The 17,067-nt window shown below is 35.6% G+C and overlaps 1 protein-coding gene across 1 annotated transcript in view; it reads right to left on the bottom strand.

Moving 5' to 3' along the window:
* Positions 1 to 17,067, bottom strand: part of CSMD1 (CUB and Sushi multiple domains 1) — a 1,155,040-nt gene that overhangs the window by 253,513 nt on the left and 884,460 nt on the right. The window contains exons 18-21 of the mRNA XM_054063646.1: positions 14,260 to 14,448; positions 10,642 to 10,758; positions 9,001 to 9,216; positions 7,603 to 7,791 (exon numbers count right to left, since the gene is read on the bottom strand). Of these exons, the coding sequence (XP_053919621.1) occupies positions 7,603 to 7,791; positions 9,001 to 9,216; positions 10,642 to 10,758; positions 14,260 to 14,448 (711 nt within the window). The remainder of the gene's footprint in view (positions 1 to 7,602; positions 7,792 to 9,000; positions 9,217 to 10,641; positions 10,759 to 14,259; positions 14,449 to 17,067) is intronic.

Genomic DNA, 17,067 nt, shown 5'->3' on the forward strand with positions numbered 1-17,067 from the left:
GAATGTCTAAATCCTGGAAAAGCTGATCAAAGTCTTTTGTTGCATGTCCTTTTGAACAGAGGAAAACAGTCATCTCTAATAAAAGGCATAGCTCTTTAGCCACGATGCTGAGTAGAAAGGCCATTCACATTAGCCAAGATATTAAAGAGGTAAAATTATTAGTAAACACAACCAAACATTCGCTTTTGTCTTATAATCTTAATACTGATTCAATTTTGCAATTAATATTAGAGATGGAATACGATGGAAGAAACTAAATTTATTAGGTTTTATCTAATATTTTCCTATAGCAGAGCCATGTCTGCAGAGATCTAATAAACCTACATTTATCGTATTGTGTCCCTCAGAGATAAAGAAAATCCAGCAGGGTGAACTAGCAACTTCCAAAACGTCTCTTAAAAAGAAAAAGTGCCTAGACTTGGGCACTGTACCTTGAAATTTACTGTGAAGGTGTCTTTGCTCAGTTTTCTACCCATTGCCTTTAATAAGGCAAGTAGGAAGGAAAGAATGAAATGTCTCTTCTCCTTCAAAATTTCATCAACATATCGAAGTGCACCCTAAAAGGAATACCAGAATTATACTGCATATTCCTCATCTATTAGAGGACCACTGTAAAAGTAAAATCACACTTCAAAAAGTACTTTGGAGATGATTTAGGAGCATAGCAGATGCATGTATTCAATGCTGGAATCTAAACATCCTCCTTTCTCTCTCAGCCCCCACTTACCAGTTGCTCACCAGGTATGTTTCACACTGCATTTCTGGTTTTGCACATACCCTACACCCCATCAAGCCTAAGAATATACTTGCCACTGGTATCCAGAAAAATGAAGCAGAACATCATCCAACTTCTCTCAGGACAGACAACTTTGGAACAGGCTGCCAAGGGGAGGGGTTGAGTCACCATCCCTGGAGGCATCTAAAAGACCTGTAGATGTGGCACTTAGGGACATGGTTTGGTGGTGGGTTTGGCAGTGGTAGGTTTAAGGTTGCGCTTGACGATCTTAAAGGTTTTTTCCAACCTAAATGATTTTATGAATCTATCATTCTGTCATTCTATGGTTTTATGACAAAGCCATGGCAGTGTGCAGAAGGGGAATCTGAAATTCATGACGGCACGAACAACATTCTGAACTGCAGCGTGACAGCGGAAACTTTGGAGTACGGCACTAAGCTGGAAGAATGTATATGCTGCGGGGAGGGGCAGTGTTTTATGTATTTAAGATGTATTTCTTGTGTTTGTTGTGTTATTTCTTGAATTGTTATATTAATTAAAAAAAAATACTATATGAATGTTTCTCTTAACCTATGAGTCTTCCAAATCTTTTTTTTACAGTAGCAAAACCCCTATAGAGAGTGGTAGAAAGTTCCTGATTAGTTTAACTTAAAGCAAACTGATAGGTAAGAAAAATATAATTAAAAGCACAGTCCTGGTTTGCAAGATGAGATTTAGGAAATCTGCCTTAGTAACAGATTTCCCAGACAAATTGCATAGCCCTGGTTTAACAAGCTAGTGAAGACAACAAAATAGCAGCCAAAACCTGACTGTGATCTTTTTTAGGTGGACATTGGCCTCAGAATCAGGAACTTCAACAGTCTAGGGAGTTGCTCCACCTCATTTCTGGACCACAGTATTCACCAAGCTCCTGAGAGTCAAACAGTTTTGGGGATGCGTGGAAGTGCTTCACTGCCTAGGAGCTTTATTCTTGGATCTGTACTCTGGAAGGACTAATGCAGTAAAAGCTGGGCTTTGTTCTCAGGGAAAAGTACTCAGCTGTGAAACGCAAACGAAACTGGAATAGAATTGTGTAATTATAGGTAGAGGAAAAAAAAAAGAGCTATTGCTGGAAGGAAAAAATGAGGAGGGTATGTATCCACGCTCCTGGGTAATTTTGTTCACACAACCATGAAATAAGTATAAATGCATAAATATATGTTTGCAACTACGTAAAAGCAAGCAACATAATGGGAATAAATTATATATGTGGAAGTAGTGTCAATAACCCATCATAACTACAAACAGCAATCAAATGCATGTTTCTGAAAAAAATATTGTTTTTCTAGGAAACATTAGAATAATAATTGAAGAACAATAATGAAACAGCAAATAATAACACAGGAAGAGATCTCAATGAATGAAAGGGAAATATATTGTTTTCTGGTTTCAAATCTTGATTAGACAAAAGATAATCAAGGGAAGCATTTCTGTACTCCAGTAGCTGCGTTTTTACTCACATACAGACACACCAACAAACACAAACCCACTAATTTTAAATGATAATTAAATTTTTCAGAAGTAAATTTGGGAAATTAAAGCCTACAACACATAGACAAACATGTCAATTATAGCAATGTGTAAAATGATAATGTTAACAATCATACGAGTGAAAAGCAGTTTCAGAATACTTAAAAACCAGATGCTTAATTTAGTACTCCGAAACCTAAAGGTGTGGGTTATTTTAGTGATGTTTCTTCTTCAAGGAACTGCGTGCTTATTTTCCAGGTATCCCTATGCCACGATGGCCAGGAGGATAATTTTAGCTTACGTTATCTATAGGAACGTGCTCCTAATTCCATGAATTCCGTGCATCACAAAACTGCAAAGTATATGAGTGTTACTCGCTGTCTCTTTGACTGAGTTCCCCTCAATCTTGCGTTCCTCTCAGTTACAGTAAATTTTGAGGATTGACAGAGGACACTGTGAATGTCTGTTTAGACAACAAATCTTAAAGAAGGGTTATGTAAAGACAGCCAGACAGGGTTTTTTTTTTTTTTATCTTCAAAAGACTGTCTATGTCCTTTATACTGTGGATAACCGCAGACAGGCCTTACTGTAGGATACTTGCTGGATTGAGTCACAAATGAAGTAAAGACCACAGGATAGTTCCTCCAAAAGCAATCACCGTGTCTAGAAAGATGGGAGACATTTAGCACTCTTGTGTGAAAAGAGATTGAAGTGCTTCATCTGCAGATATCAACTACTAGCTTATTTGACAGGGAAGCCGTCATTGTTATTTGAGTGCTCCTGAGGAAGCTCTTAGAGGAAATGAGATAGCTTTACGGATGACCCCACTACCTTTCTTTTAAACAACTCAACGTAGAATGTGAAATTGTCTGTGAGGGGACCGGCAGTCCCAGTGTTTCTATAGTTGATGTAAAGCAATGGAGGGAAGGGATTTTCCTCAAAAGCCTCATCGCTTCAAGGTAAACAGAGAATTCACAGACAGCTAAAGTATGGGGAGATGCTTCCACAGGAGAAGCACAGGCTTAGGGGGGGAAGAGAATAATTGTAATCTCCCAAACTGGGGGAAATTTAACACCACATTGGGTAATGATTGAGCCTGTTCTTTAAACAACAGAAAAAGAGTCAACCCTAAGGGCCTGAATCTTCTTTTGTACTTCTTAATTGCTAACAGGAAAGCTCTTTCACAAAACAGTAACGAGTAGGTGCCAGTAGGCACAAACTGCTTTCTAGCCAGGAAGGAGAGATTTAACTAGAGGACACATTTAGAAGAGGAGTGACGACCCAAAGGGAGGCTCTAGGGACAACCTTCAAAACTTTGTGATGTACTGGAATAACATTGCATAATCACTTGAGGTGCCTGGCTGAGATAAACACTAAAATCATTCCAATTGAAAAGACAAGAGAGTGAAGCATTGACAAAGGGGAATAAGATTTAAAAGGATACATTTATAAACATTTATCTGACTTTGCAGATAGATCTGGCAGTGTCTTTTTCCAATGAAAAGGGTAGCTCCTTCTGAAGAGAAAGGGATGCCCCCTTTTTCTGAGAGACAACCAACACAGAATCATAGAATCATTGAATAGTTTGGGTAGGAATCATTAATGACCATCCAGTTCCAACCCCCCAGCCGTGGGCAGGGACATCCCACTAAATCAGGCGGCCCAAGGCCCCATCCAACCTGGCCTTAAACATCTCCGGGCAGTCAGATAAAGATCTTTGTACTTCAGAGAAAGACCATGTATCTGCATCACATGGAGAGGAATCAAGTCAAAATGATGGTATTGCAGTCCCTATGGGACTCGGTGTTTGACTAAAACTGTCAGGATGATAATGTTTGCTTAACCAGATCTTCCAGGCTCTGCTTTTGCATTACATGGAAGATAACCCTTCAAAGTAGAAGAAATGGTGAAAAGGCAAATATGGTTCTCTGATTAGGAAAATTTCAGTATGTATTCAAGATGAACCCCGGAGGAAGGACTTGAAATTACTTGGATGGAGAAGAGTAAAAGGCAATACCTTTGAAAACTCTATTGGTTCTCTGTTTCTTTCACCAGCAGAGGAATTCAAGCAGTTTCTGTGGCACAAGTCAGTAGGTGCATTTGCATGTTTAGTTTGTAAATTAAATATGATTTCATTTGAAGGGCTCTCATCCCAAATCCGATGAAAAGAATCATGAAAGTATATATTATCATGAGTCCTAAAAGACCTAAAAACTTCTTGTTGATATATAAAAGTTAGCATGTATATATCATGTAGAGGAGTTTGGTCACTGTAAAAATGATAACGAGGAAAAAATAATCAAGAAGATATTGAACACAGTAAGGTGCTTATGAATTCGTGCCACTGAGATGAGACTAGACTTAACTTCTGAATGTACATTTTAAAGCCGACAGATTTCAGGACAAGTAGTTTAATTCTTTTGAGAAGTAGTATTTGTATTTATTCCTCTTCAAGGTAAGAGCCTTACTTTACCTCTAGTGTCTTAGATGCCATGGCAAGAAGAAATGGGACATTTGTAAACATTTTTGGTGCTAAGAGAAAATAACATGAAAGCTTGAACTGAAGGGCACTGAGTGTGTCTTTCCTTCTCAGTTTCACTCAGCTGCTTAGCGGTGTATTTGTCTTATTTGCATTACAGATATCTTTAGTTTGCTACATTCTTAGAGAGCAAATATTCTTTACAGACTGAGTTAAAAGTGCGATTTATATATAATGTTTTAGATAAGCGCCAGTTGACCATGCATAACTTATAAAAAGTTTTCTTGAGCAACTAGGAAGTGGAGTCTCGCACATGGATCCAATGACAGATATCTTAGAACCCATCTAAAATATATATTAATAAATAAATAAAAGTAAATAAATTCCCTTTCCATATGAAGTAAAGACTTATTGTGTATATATATGATACGCTATGTATCACTAAACTATTCTTGGGAGAATATAAATTTATATCTGTGTCTGGCACAGTAAGTGGTTACAACAGTCCCATGAATTCAGGGCCAGCTTGATGTCTGATACTTCATTAAGCTATTTATTGATACTTGGGTAATTTCTGTGGCTTTGCAATATGTCATTCACATCATGGGGATCACAGAGTCATAGCATGATTTGCATTGGAAGGGACCTTAAAGATCATCTAGTTCAACCCCTGATATGAAGAGGGTTGGCCTCGAACATCTCCAGAGATGGGGCATCCACAGCTTCCCTGGGCAATCTGTTCCAGTGCCTCACCACCCTCATCATGAAGAATTTCTTCCTTATGTCTAGTCTAAATCTTCCCCTCTCCAATTTATAGCCGTTCTCCCTCATTGTATCCCTACATGCCTTTGGAAAAACTATCTTTCCAGATTTCTTGTAGATACTGGAAGGCTGTTAGAAGGCTCTACCCGGAGCCTTCTCCAGGCTGAACGGCCCCAGCTCTCTCAGTCTGTCCTCATAGCATATGATAGCTGAGCAATTTAAAGATATCAGGTATGAATCTCTTAGTACTGTACATTATGTAGGAAAGACTTTTAAAGACAAAAACTTTTTTAAAAAACCAGAATGTACAGGATAATCACATAAAATGTCTCTTTTCTTCAGTTCAGGGTTAGAGTATTCCTGCATATCAATAAGATTTGATGATACCTGAACTAAACCAAACATGTGTCTGAATGGAACACGCAGAAGCCCACCAGAAAAAGAGAAACGGCAAATAACAGCAATAAAAAACCCCAACCCCAACCAAGCAAATATCCCGTACTCTCCAAGACCTATTTCTTATTTGAGGTTCCTTCAATCAAATAATGTACTAATTTTCATAGAAAATAATTAGTATAGATTTTATTGCCACTTATTAGAGTGTATGAATATTACGCTAGTGAAATCTGCACACTTTAAATCGATTTGGACTGAATGAGTTTTATCTTCTCTCCCTGGAGAAGGGATGACTCGGGAGTAGCTCATCACAGTATTCCAGTACTGAAAGGGTGGCTACAATAAGAACAAAGACTCTCTCTTCACAAGGAGCCATGTGGAGAAGACAAGAGGCAGCACGTACAAGTTGCTCTCATTATAAGAAGGAGATATATTATAGAACAATCAGGCACTGGAATATCCTTCCTAGAGATTTGGTAGAGTTCCCTTCACTGCAGTTTTCAAAGTGCAATTGGACGGGGTGCTAGGTAACCTCCTCTGGGCTCCCTTTCCCATGAAACGTTGGGCTCTGAGCTTTCAAGGTCCCTTCCGATCTAGGCTGTTCTATGATTCTGTGGTTCTATGGTAAAGCACAGCGCACACTTGGCTAAAGAAAATTCATAGACAAACAGTGTTAAGAAGCCAGTGATACGTCCAAGATTAATTAAGCTAAAAATAGCCTAAACCTTAAACCCAGAACTTCCAAATGGATGGCAAACTCCATATGATATTGGTTTCTCTCTCTCATCGATGACTTTCTTTCATCCTGGCTTAAATAAGCCCATGTTTTTAAGACAAAATCAGAAATAGTTTACTTTTTATCCATAAAAGGATATCTTACAGGTATATACAATGTAAGTGATATGGCTTTTTTCGTGTATAGAGATACACCCCTTTACAACAAACAAAAGAAAAAAGTCAAAGCTCAGTTTCTCCCTTAATGAAATAACATCTTATTTAAAACAAGAACTCTCTGAAAGAAATCCACTTAGAAGTGTGTGGAACTATTTGACATTTCAGAAGCACGATGTCAGTACTAGCTGACCAGATTCTCTTCACAAGGTGGTGATAAAACCATCTGACAAATCTAATACAGTAACTGTACAAATTTTATAAAATCCAGTCCCAGATTTTTTCCCAGAAAAGAAATATTCGCTGAGCTGGAGCTAATGTTTAACAACATGTTATTTTTAAATATCGCAGTTTACAATGCTGTATTATGGGTTATAAACTGTAAAAAACCAAACCAAACCAGTTTAGAGTTAAAAGAATGGAAAGACAATATGAAAAAAAGAGCCTTAAAACCAGCCAGGGGCTCTTAAAAAAAGGCTATTTTCATCTAAAAGCTCTAAAGATTACTGCTTTACGCTGAAAGACAAAGTGTGAAATTTGTATCTTAACTATGGCAAACATACAGCTTAATAATTAGATTTATATTTTATCTCAGAAAACTTCCTGATCTTAGTTTCTATCATAACTTTAACTATTCCTCTTTATTATTTTTGTTCTCTTACTGGTAAAAGAGACATGCATTACTTGGATCTTGCACAGACTTTAAAGTTTGTACAGCTTGGGGATAAGTCCTTTCAACCCAAGCGCTTTGTTCTCTGCCCCACATTCTGACACATGCCATGTGCTATTAACGATTTGATGAATGAAATGAAAGCATGTGACCACCTACCCACACACCTTGGCAGAGGTGCACTCCATACACGCCGACCACCTCCCAGGCAGGTAAGTTTATTAGCACCTTCCAGGCGATATCCAGGGAAACAAGAAAAGATCAAGGAATCTCCAACACCAAAATGAAAACCAATTCGCCTACTGAAGGCAGGAACACCAGGATCATCACAAGGCTCCAGATCATATTCTGCAGACAGTAAAACATAAAGTGTGAATAAATGAGACAAGTCATCCACACGGAAAAATAAAGCTTGCCAAATAAGTTGCATTGTGTCAGTACGGAACACTTGGAAAACATGTATGTCAGAGTTGTCTTCTCTACTAATAGTACTGTTTCTGTATGTCTGTTGTGGCTATGTATATAGTAATTATCTGTCTATTGGAGAGAGGAGAACTCTCTAAAGCTGGGGAGGGGCTGTTCAAAAAGGCTTATGGTGATAGGACCAGAGAGAATGGGTACCAACTGGAGAGGGGCAGATTTAGACTGGTCATTAGGAAGAATTCTTCACCATGGGAGTGGTGAGTCCCTGGCCCAGGTTGCCCAGGGAAGCTGTGGCTGCCCCATCCCTGGAGGTGTTCAAGGCCAGGTTGGATGGGCCTTGGGCAGCCTGAGCCAGTGGGAGGTGTCCCTGCCCATGGCAGGGGGTGGAACTGGATGATCTTTAAGGTCCCCTCCAGCCCTAACTATTCTATGATTTTATGATTCTATGATTCTATGACTCTATGACTCTACTGTGTGCCACCAACACTGCATTTATTTTCTTAATTTCAAAGGCTGTAATCAGCTTGTAGTGTAAAAGTTTTAATATTTAATGATTTTCTTTAATTATTTATAATCCTTGTATACAGCTCATGATTCATTTCAACTCTCAAACAGATTTAGAAGTGAGAGAGTTAAAAAAACTAAATTATATAATGAAGAAAAATCTAACAAAAAGTCAAGTGAACAGAAAGATATATGACTACATTTTCAAAAAATGTGCTTGAGTTTCCTTAATAAGGCTGCACTCTTAAACTGATGATGTTTATTTGAGTTAGCATACTACTCCTTTTCTACTGTTTCTATACATCCTTTAGTAAAACAGTGCCAGTTTCTTCTGAAGCAATACTTTCTACCTTTGTACTTATTTTTCTTTTCGTTTTCCTCCAAACTTCTTTTTCACAGTTTGAATTGTTCTCTGAGAACAAGGAAAACTTCTCCTTAAAAGAGTCATATCAAAGATTCTTGTCAATCTGTTAGCCGCCTTTATAAAACTTGACCAGTTTTCTACAATACAAACTATACAATTTCTATTGCCTTTTTTTTGTTGCCCTGGTACTTCATAATGTTCTTGCTATTTACAACTAAAATATCTGAAAACAGTTTCTAGACATTTAGGAGAATGGAATTTCTTACCTGAAAATGTTATGTTGAAGCCTTCATAAGAAATTGAAAAATCAGATATAAATCGAAGCTGTGCAGTAAAATTTCCAAAGAGGCCAGCTTTAATTGTAGGGGGTAAGACTGAACCAGTTAATCTGGCTACTGGTTCTGTGAAGCTGCCATCTTCAGTAATGAGCAAATAATCATGAGAGCTCTCAAGGTGAAAGGTGTGAAAAACCAGCTGTACACCTTTAAAAATATTAAAAAGGGGAAAAGACAAGCATTTAATGGGAAAATTTTTCTCTTCCTTTATACAGAGACGACACAGAAAGTAAAACTTTCAGTATATGGAAAGATTTTTAGAAGAAGCCACACGTGGAATTGGAATATGACATTCAGAAAATAAAATATTTTAGAAAATAAAACTTGCAGAAAGAACTTGGGCTCAACCAATCAAGATGTGCAGTGTGGATGTTCGTTTAACTCACTGTAGATCAAGACCTCCCCTAAAAACATTGATGGACTTCAGTGCTATTTGTATACAGCACTCTGAAAATTGAAATTTTTATGGTATAGTTTTTATTCAAGTTCGTCTACGTCTTTTATTTATAACCTCTGTCATATTCTCACCATTAAACTAGGAGATGCACTGAAATTATTGGCTAAAATTTTGTATTCATTCTTTATTTTTTGCATTTTGTCCAACAGAATTTTGTTTTTTATTCTAACCTTCGAGGAGGTGCTCATATATAAGGACAAAGCGGATACAAGTTTTATGTACAGTCTTCCATATATACAGATTCATATTTCCTGGGACCAATCTTTTACTCAAGCCATGACTGTTTTTTCAGTTGCCAACTTCCAGTCCAGCAATGAATTAAATTTTGAATTACCATTAGACTTTCAAACACAATTATTTACTGTGGGCAACAACATTCTTCTTAGAAAGGCTTCTCATATGATTTACATATAAAATGCCATATAAATTTTAAACAAAAATCCAGTCTGTAAGAAGATTTTAAACAACAGAAACTTCCAATATAGTTCTAAGACGTTCACACATAACAAAGACTGTTCTTGTCATAGAAAGGAGATTCAGTGGTATGTAACACATCATTAGTACTTAGGCTTTTTTCCTTAGTTCTTTTACACGGTTCCCTAACAGATAAGCTGCCAAGCTTAACTGTGCATCCAAATGTTATTTTACTGTGTATATAACACAAATACATATATAATTTTTGGCCCTAATGATTTAAATCTGAAATCTAAGGTTACTAATCCACAGATCAAATCTACTTCTTCATGCTTAATAATGTAGAAGAGCAACCAACAGGATCCTGACAGCTTTCACCAAAAGCTTTAGTGCTATTTAATAAGCAACTATTATTTTAATGTATTTTACCTCTTCTACTTTTCTGCCTATTTTTCTAAAAGAGACTAAAGCACATCAGCTCTGGTAATAATTAAAAGAATGTTTCCTTTGCAAAATAAACACAAACTATTAACACCATATTCAAAGATATTTATTTTGCAAAATCAATCTTCTTTCTCAGAAAAATGGCAGAAAGCACTAATTTAACTCAATACATAAATGGGATTTTATTGTGTTTGTGTGTTTCAATTGTTCAAACACAGACACTACGTATACATATGAAATTCATATTAGATTCTTACCCTTGCCATGTGACACTTCAATTGTCCACGTGCAGTTTAAAGAGTTTGGATAAAAATCAGGAAAACCTGGAGAAAGAACAGTTCCACTCTTTCCGTGAATATATCCACCACATAAAGCTGAACAAGAGGAAAAAAGTGAGAGAAAAAACAACAGAGGTCATACAGAAGTCCTGGTATTTATTAATAAATAAATAAATTAAAAATCTAGTTTGCTTTTTAAAGTATCTTTAAAATTAAAAATAGGGTCAATTATTAAAATAAGATGTTAATTCATCCAAAGCCACGACATTCACATTTGACAATGATTCATTCTTCTTACCTTAGTCTTTGAAATACGTTTATTGTTCATCTACAGCCTCTCCCGTTAGTTAGTAGGATACAAAAGTAAGTAAAACTTTGTTCCAGAATATCACAAGCATTAATTGCTACTGTAGTATTCCTTAAGAAGGATTTTTTTGTGTGAACTAACAAATCAAATATCTTGCAACTACTTTTCTTGCACTACCTGTTTAGAAAGGCTTATAATTAATTCCATTTTTAACAAACAAAATTATTAAGAAACAAAATGTATTTTTTCAAATAAAGAAAAGTGTGTTTATTTGATTTCTTCTGTGACGTTCAGGGAAAACAAAAGTATTTTCCTCTCTTTCAAAGATTCAGATTGTCCCATCATAAAGTCATTTACGTGGAACAGAGTGTTTTGAAAGAAAAAAAAGCCCCTACCTCAGAAAACATTTTATGGATACTAACATTTGCTAAACTCGGCTGCTCAAATTTGCATGGCAAATTAATTAAGTTTAAGATTTGCATGCTGAATTGTTCACTGATCTTATAAATACAGCATAGCTCCGTTTTCCACTCACCCGTTGCTGTCCAGGTTTTTTATGGTTTGGTTTTCTTTTTTAATTTTAATAAATGAAGTATTTAAATATAAAACCACAAAGCATTATATGCTTTCAGTCTTCTCGCTCACATAAAGAGAGGTACTTTGGCATCAATTAGATGGTAAATATACATGACAAAATGTTTGATAAACTTGCAGTACTTGTATGTAAATGCATACATTATACATATATAATATATATATATAAACATGTTGGCATTATAAATAAAGTTATTTTCATCTCTTATATTAAGGTGTTTGTTAAAGTTTTCAATGGTTTTTGAGTTTATGTATTATTTATATTTATAAATAGAAGGGAAAACAATGTTTCTAGACTGTTTTTCCTGCATATATATATTTCAGTACATAAGTGTGAATGAGAATATGCATGGCTAAAACTGCAGTAAATACACGATTGATAACATTATAAATAACATAATTACAGCTATTGGGTTCATAATGCCATAAATGAACAGTAGTTTGCATTCATTCAAAATTCCTCTTATTCTGTAGACATCACAGAAGGAAGAAAAATATTTGACTGTGCAATGCTCCTTAAAGCAGAGATTAAATATTTACAAATAATTTACATAGTTATAAGTTTAAAAATTAAAATATGTAAATTTTCTCCTTTTATTTAGCTCTCCCTAGAAAATGATTTTCAGGTTCCACCTTGAGATTATAGCATTTTCAGAATGACACATAGAATAAACTTTAACCACCGTGTCTGTACAGTTATTTTCTTTGTTGGCGTGAAACAAAGCAACATGCTTTTCTCTTAGGGATTTGTTCTGCTTATTTAATTTCTTAAGTTGCAATTTTGAGAGCTCTAATACTCTGCAGGTGACTGCAAAATCTTCATTTTGACCTCACTAAAATCTATTATGTTCCAAAAATGTGGGTCACAACTTTTTGAGCCTCAAAAGACAAACACACTAACAGAAGATTATTGAAATAATGTGAGTTTTATTGTCTTTTTAGACTAATTTATTCAATATAGTTGAATATGTGAAGAAAAATAAGAAACTGAGTGTAATCCTTGTACATAGCTTGCCTAGAGGCCCTCATCCAGAAGTGTTTGATGCTTTCTACCACACACTTATGCTGAATGTGGTTGATGGATCTGGGAGATAAGGACTGTCTTTCAATGAGTGAAAATTAACTAGATCTTTCCATAGTTCAACATTTATGTGCAAACAAAAGAGTTGAATGTCAGTGCTTTAACTCAAAAATCCATTTGCATTTTTTAGTGCAAAGTAAATTGAAAAATAATAGAATACTCTTCAAAATTAAGATTCTTACAGCAGTTTTCTTCAACTCATTGCGGTAAAGCAAACAAGCAAAAGGAATCCGTAAGAACAATTGAAGAATACTAAAAATGTTTTGCTTATTTTAAAATTACACCCTGTAGGAAGATTTGTGCCCCTCAACTCATCAGTTATGCCAGAATCATACAGTCTAACATTTCCTCACAAAATGCAATTGGAAACAAAAGTGTGCTTCTGTCCTGGCAAAGGAGGAATGAGTTGTAAGGCTTACAAGGTGAATCTGCCATTTGAATGGTAGATTAGTTTGCTTTGTAGTGATTAAGAGCTTTTAACCCTACAATCACCTTCTGCTACCTTAAATATTTGTGCGTGGAGCCAGAAGGCTGTAGTGATAAATAGATGCCTAAGTGACAATAAGGGCTCAGATTTAACAAACCTATTTAAAACGGAGTTAGAAACTAAAACACTTTTCTGAATCTAAGTTTGCTCTTTGACATTCCATTGTAAGGAGAGGAAACCTTGGACCTCAAAAGGAAGTTAGAAATTTACTACTGTAAGTAATTCACTAAAGCAAGAGATTTTGTTCCTGTGGGTTTGGTGGTTCTTCTTTCACACGTTAAATTTTCATCACTACCTTAGAATGCAGTTAGATATTAGCAAGAAAGAAGCCTGATCGAGACAAACAGACTTTTAAAGGTAATCTTTTAGCAACCAGAGGAGAGAAAATAAGAAATTTTAGCAGGGAGGTTAACGGAAGGAGATTACGGAGAATTTTCAGAGACTCTGGGTTCTATTCCTGTTGAAAAGCATAGCTACATTTGGATCTTACTTTCTGTGATTTGTATCAGAGGGATTCTGTAGCAACCGTACAAGCATTCCACAAAAAAAAAAAAAAAATTAGTTGATTCTGTAATTCATAGAAAAAGAAGTTTGAAAAGCATTTCCAATGATAAAAAAAAGCCCACAGGAATATTTGCTCGCATACTTCAGCATTTAGAAAAATGTTTCATGAAAGCTCTGCAGGGTTTCATATTGCTCATCCCCCAAAACAATCAATGAAAAGATGTCAAGGAAATTATTTACATAGACCGATCATGATGTGTTTATCTATGGAGTATCCTAAATTTTGAGTAACAATTTTGCTATTCAACATTCTAAGCTTAAAAAATAAGTTTAATTTATTGGCTTTTCTTCAAAAATATTAGTTGTGTGGCACCATTTTCATTCACTGCTGAACAGTGGCACCCTCTGAGTATTCTGATTTTTCTGTAAGTGAATATACACCTGTAAATTTCACTGTACATTACTTGGTTGAAGGTTGATACAGAGATGGCTTTTATTAACAGCAAAATCATTTTGGAAAAGTATAGACCTTGGGGTAATTGAAGGGAGATAGAAACAATGATAAGTTTAATTAGTTCTTAAAAACAGATTAACTTTCTTAGACTTTAAAGCTGTCACGCTTACCATCACAGCTGGGTAATGCATGATTCCACTGATGGTTCCTTTCACATATGAGTGGTTCTTCATCACTCAGCGTGTATCCTGGATCACAGCTAAAAGTTACTGTAGAGCGGATATTAAAGTTGTTACCATGGCGATGGCCATTGACGGGAATTCCTGGGTCGAGGCAGGAATCTGATTCCAGAGTAACACCTGAAACACACAGATTTAATTTGTTTATTTCCCTATTTTTTCAGATAGCAAACAGAAAAAATTCCAAACAAAACACAGCATTAGTAAGACAGGAGGAAGAAAGAGCCCCCAAAAGATCTTTGTTGGCATTGCCTGAGGACTGATGTGGGTTATGAAACACTTTTTCTAGCTGTTTTCACCCACTCAGAGCATGGGTTTTCAATTTTCAATCTAGTAGAACAAAGAAGCCCAAATAAAGCTGGAAAAGACTGGAATTTTAAAGTCTATTTTATCACACAATAAGAAAAAGAGACAAAAAAAAAAATCACCAAATATCTGAAACACGAGGAAGATATTAAGGTTCAAAGTGGGAATACAAGTCTTGCTAGTATAGAAATCATATTAAAACATCACATTTCAACAATTCAGCTTCTGACACGGCAAGACAATTCAACTTTCCACTGTCATAAGAACGTCTATTTGATTTATCAAAAACTAGTGTTAAAAACCTGCAGTTCATTAACTCAGGAATTACCCATAAATCCCTACAAATACTATCCCATGCATCAAAAGTAGAAAGACGGTGAACAAAGTTTAAACCATTGTATAACTCTTACCTGACAGAAAGAGTCTTTAGCAATCGTCTTATAGCAGAGATTGAATGGTGCTTGCTAATTAAACCTGGAGCTTACACTGAACAAGATAAAAATCCCCCAAATTATCAAATGGAAGCTCATTAATCAGGCATTATCCATTACACTTATAGTGATAGCAAATGGTTGCACAATTCAGTCATGTAATGGGCTATAATGGATATACACAAGGGAAACAAATTGAGACTCTATTGAAAAGAAAGGAATTTATCTTATTTTCTGTTACTACATGTGGTGGGTTGACCTTGGCTGGCTGCCGGTTCCCCACCCAGCTGCTCTCTCACCCTCAAAAGCTCAGGTGGAGAAAATAAGATAGAAAAGAAGATTCAAAAGCTCATGGGCTGAGATAAAGACAGAGAGATCACTTATCAATTACCTTCAAAGTCAAAACAGACTCAATTTGAGGAAAAACAATTCATTTATTACAAATTAAAAATGGAGTAGAATGGTTAAAAGCAAATACAAAAATTAAAACAAATCCACAACCCTCTCCTTCCCAACCCAAAATTCATTCCTTCATTCCCTACTTTGTTACCTCATCGCACGTCCCTAAGAGGCGTTGCATATTTATAGATCTAAAAAGTTCTTTTCCAAAACCACATCTAAACAAATAACTAATTTTACACACCATGAATAAAGTATGACAATCTTTTTTATTAATGATAAAGTTTCACTTAAGGAAAATCACATTAATTTTACCAGATTTTTAAAGGACCTAAAAAGAAAGTTTTTGTGAAGATAAGTGATCCTTGACTTTAAATAATTTTTTCTGACTATTTAAGAGGATTGCAATGTATGTATTTGATGGGTTGGAACTGGATGATCTTTAAGGTCCTTTCCAACCCAAACTATTCTATGATTCTATGGTAATGGTAATATGGGATGAATACTGTCTTGATGCATATCTATGATCTCCATAAATAAACACAGATCTTCAAATAACTTATTTGGATTTCAGAAATAACTCCTCTATTTTCCTTGGAAATGATCATGATTTCTTGTTTAAGGAAAGATACATTTCAAAAATACCTTAATAAAATATGTCTTTATATCAATGGAATCTATGGATAAAGGTATTTCTGTCTGTTTTGTTTTATGAAAAAGACTAAGTTTATAAAATTTATCTCATAGAACGATGAGCTGCAAAAATAACACCAAAAAACCCACTTAACTAGGGAATTTGAAAATTGGGAGGCATGAGGCAAGGTCATCAAAAGAATAGAGATGATTTATTCTTGATAACATTGACCATTTTATCAGTACTTTTACTTAAAGACAGTTTTGGACACTTTGGACACTTTGCTTAGAAGCAAAAGAATAGACATACAGAACCTTGTATTAACGATGCTAGAAGTGTTACCCAAAAGGTGAATTACAGAAATTTAAGGTAGGGAATGAACAAATTGGCTACACATCTGCAGAACCTTTAAAGGGTTACATTTTTATCAAAGCTGTCTTACAGGCATATTTTAGCTTAACAGAAAATTACTGCCATCTCAGTAGCAACTCGGTATAGCTTGTACCGAGCATTTTATTTTAAGTACGACTAAGACACTTCTGCTTCACAGTTCACTGATTTAATTTATCTTCAAAGTTATGACTATAATTGGAAGATTTTTAGGACACTTTTGGATCAGACAGTTATTTGAATTTCCAATGAAAATATTCAAAAACTTTTCTTGAAACCTGCAGTTGGCTGCCTTTTCTTCTGAGCGGAAGAAATGTGAAATAAGTAGAAGTTTTGTTGTGATATCTTTAACATCAGCAACTTGTATATTGAAGCCTGCAAAGGCAATCAAAATATAATTTTGGTGTCCTCTGTTCCTGAGACTACTCAATATCTCCACAGGTTCTTCCAACCCGTATTTGAAGACACTGAATCTGCTTAGTCTTTCCTTCCCTCCGGCACGCATATTTGTCAGTATAGATATAAGGATCAAGGAAGGACATATGTGTGATACCCACTGCAGAAATGCTTCAGGAGCTC

This window comes from Cuculus canorus, chromosome 3, assembly GCF_017976375.1.
Source record: "Cuculus canorus isolate bCucCan1 chromosome 3, bCucCan1.pri, whole genome shotgun sequence".
Lineage (NCBI taxonomy): Eukaryota > Metazoa > Chordata > Aves > Cuculiformes > Cuculidae > Cuculus > Cuculus canorus.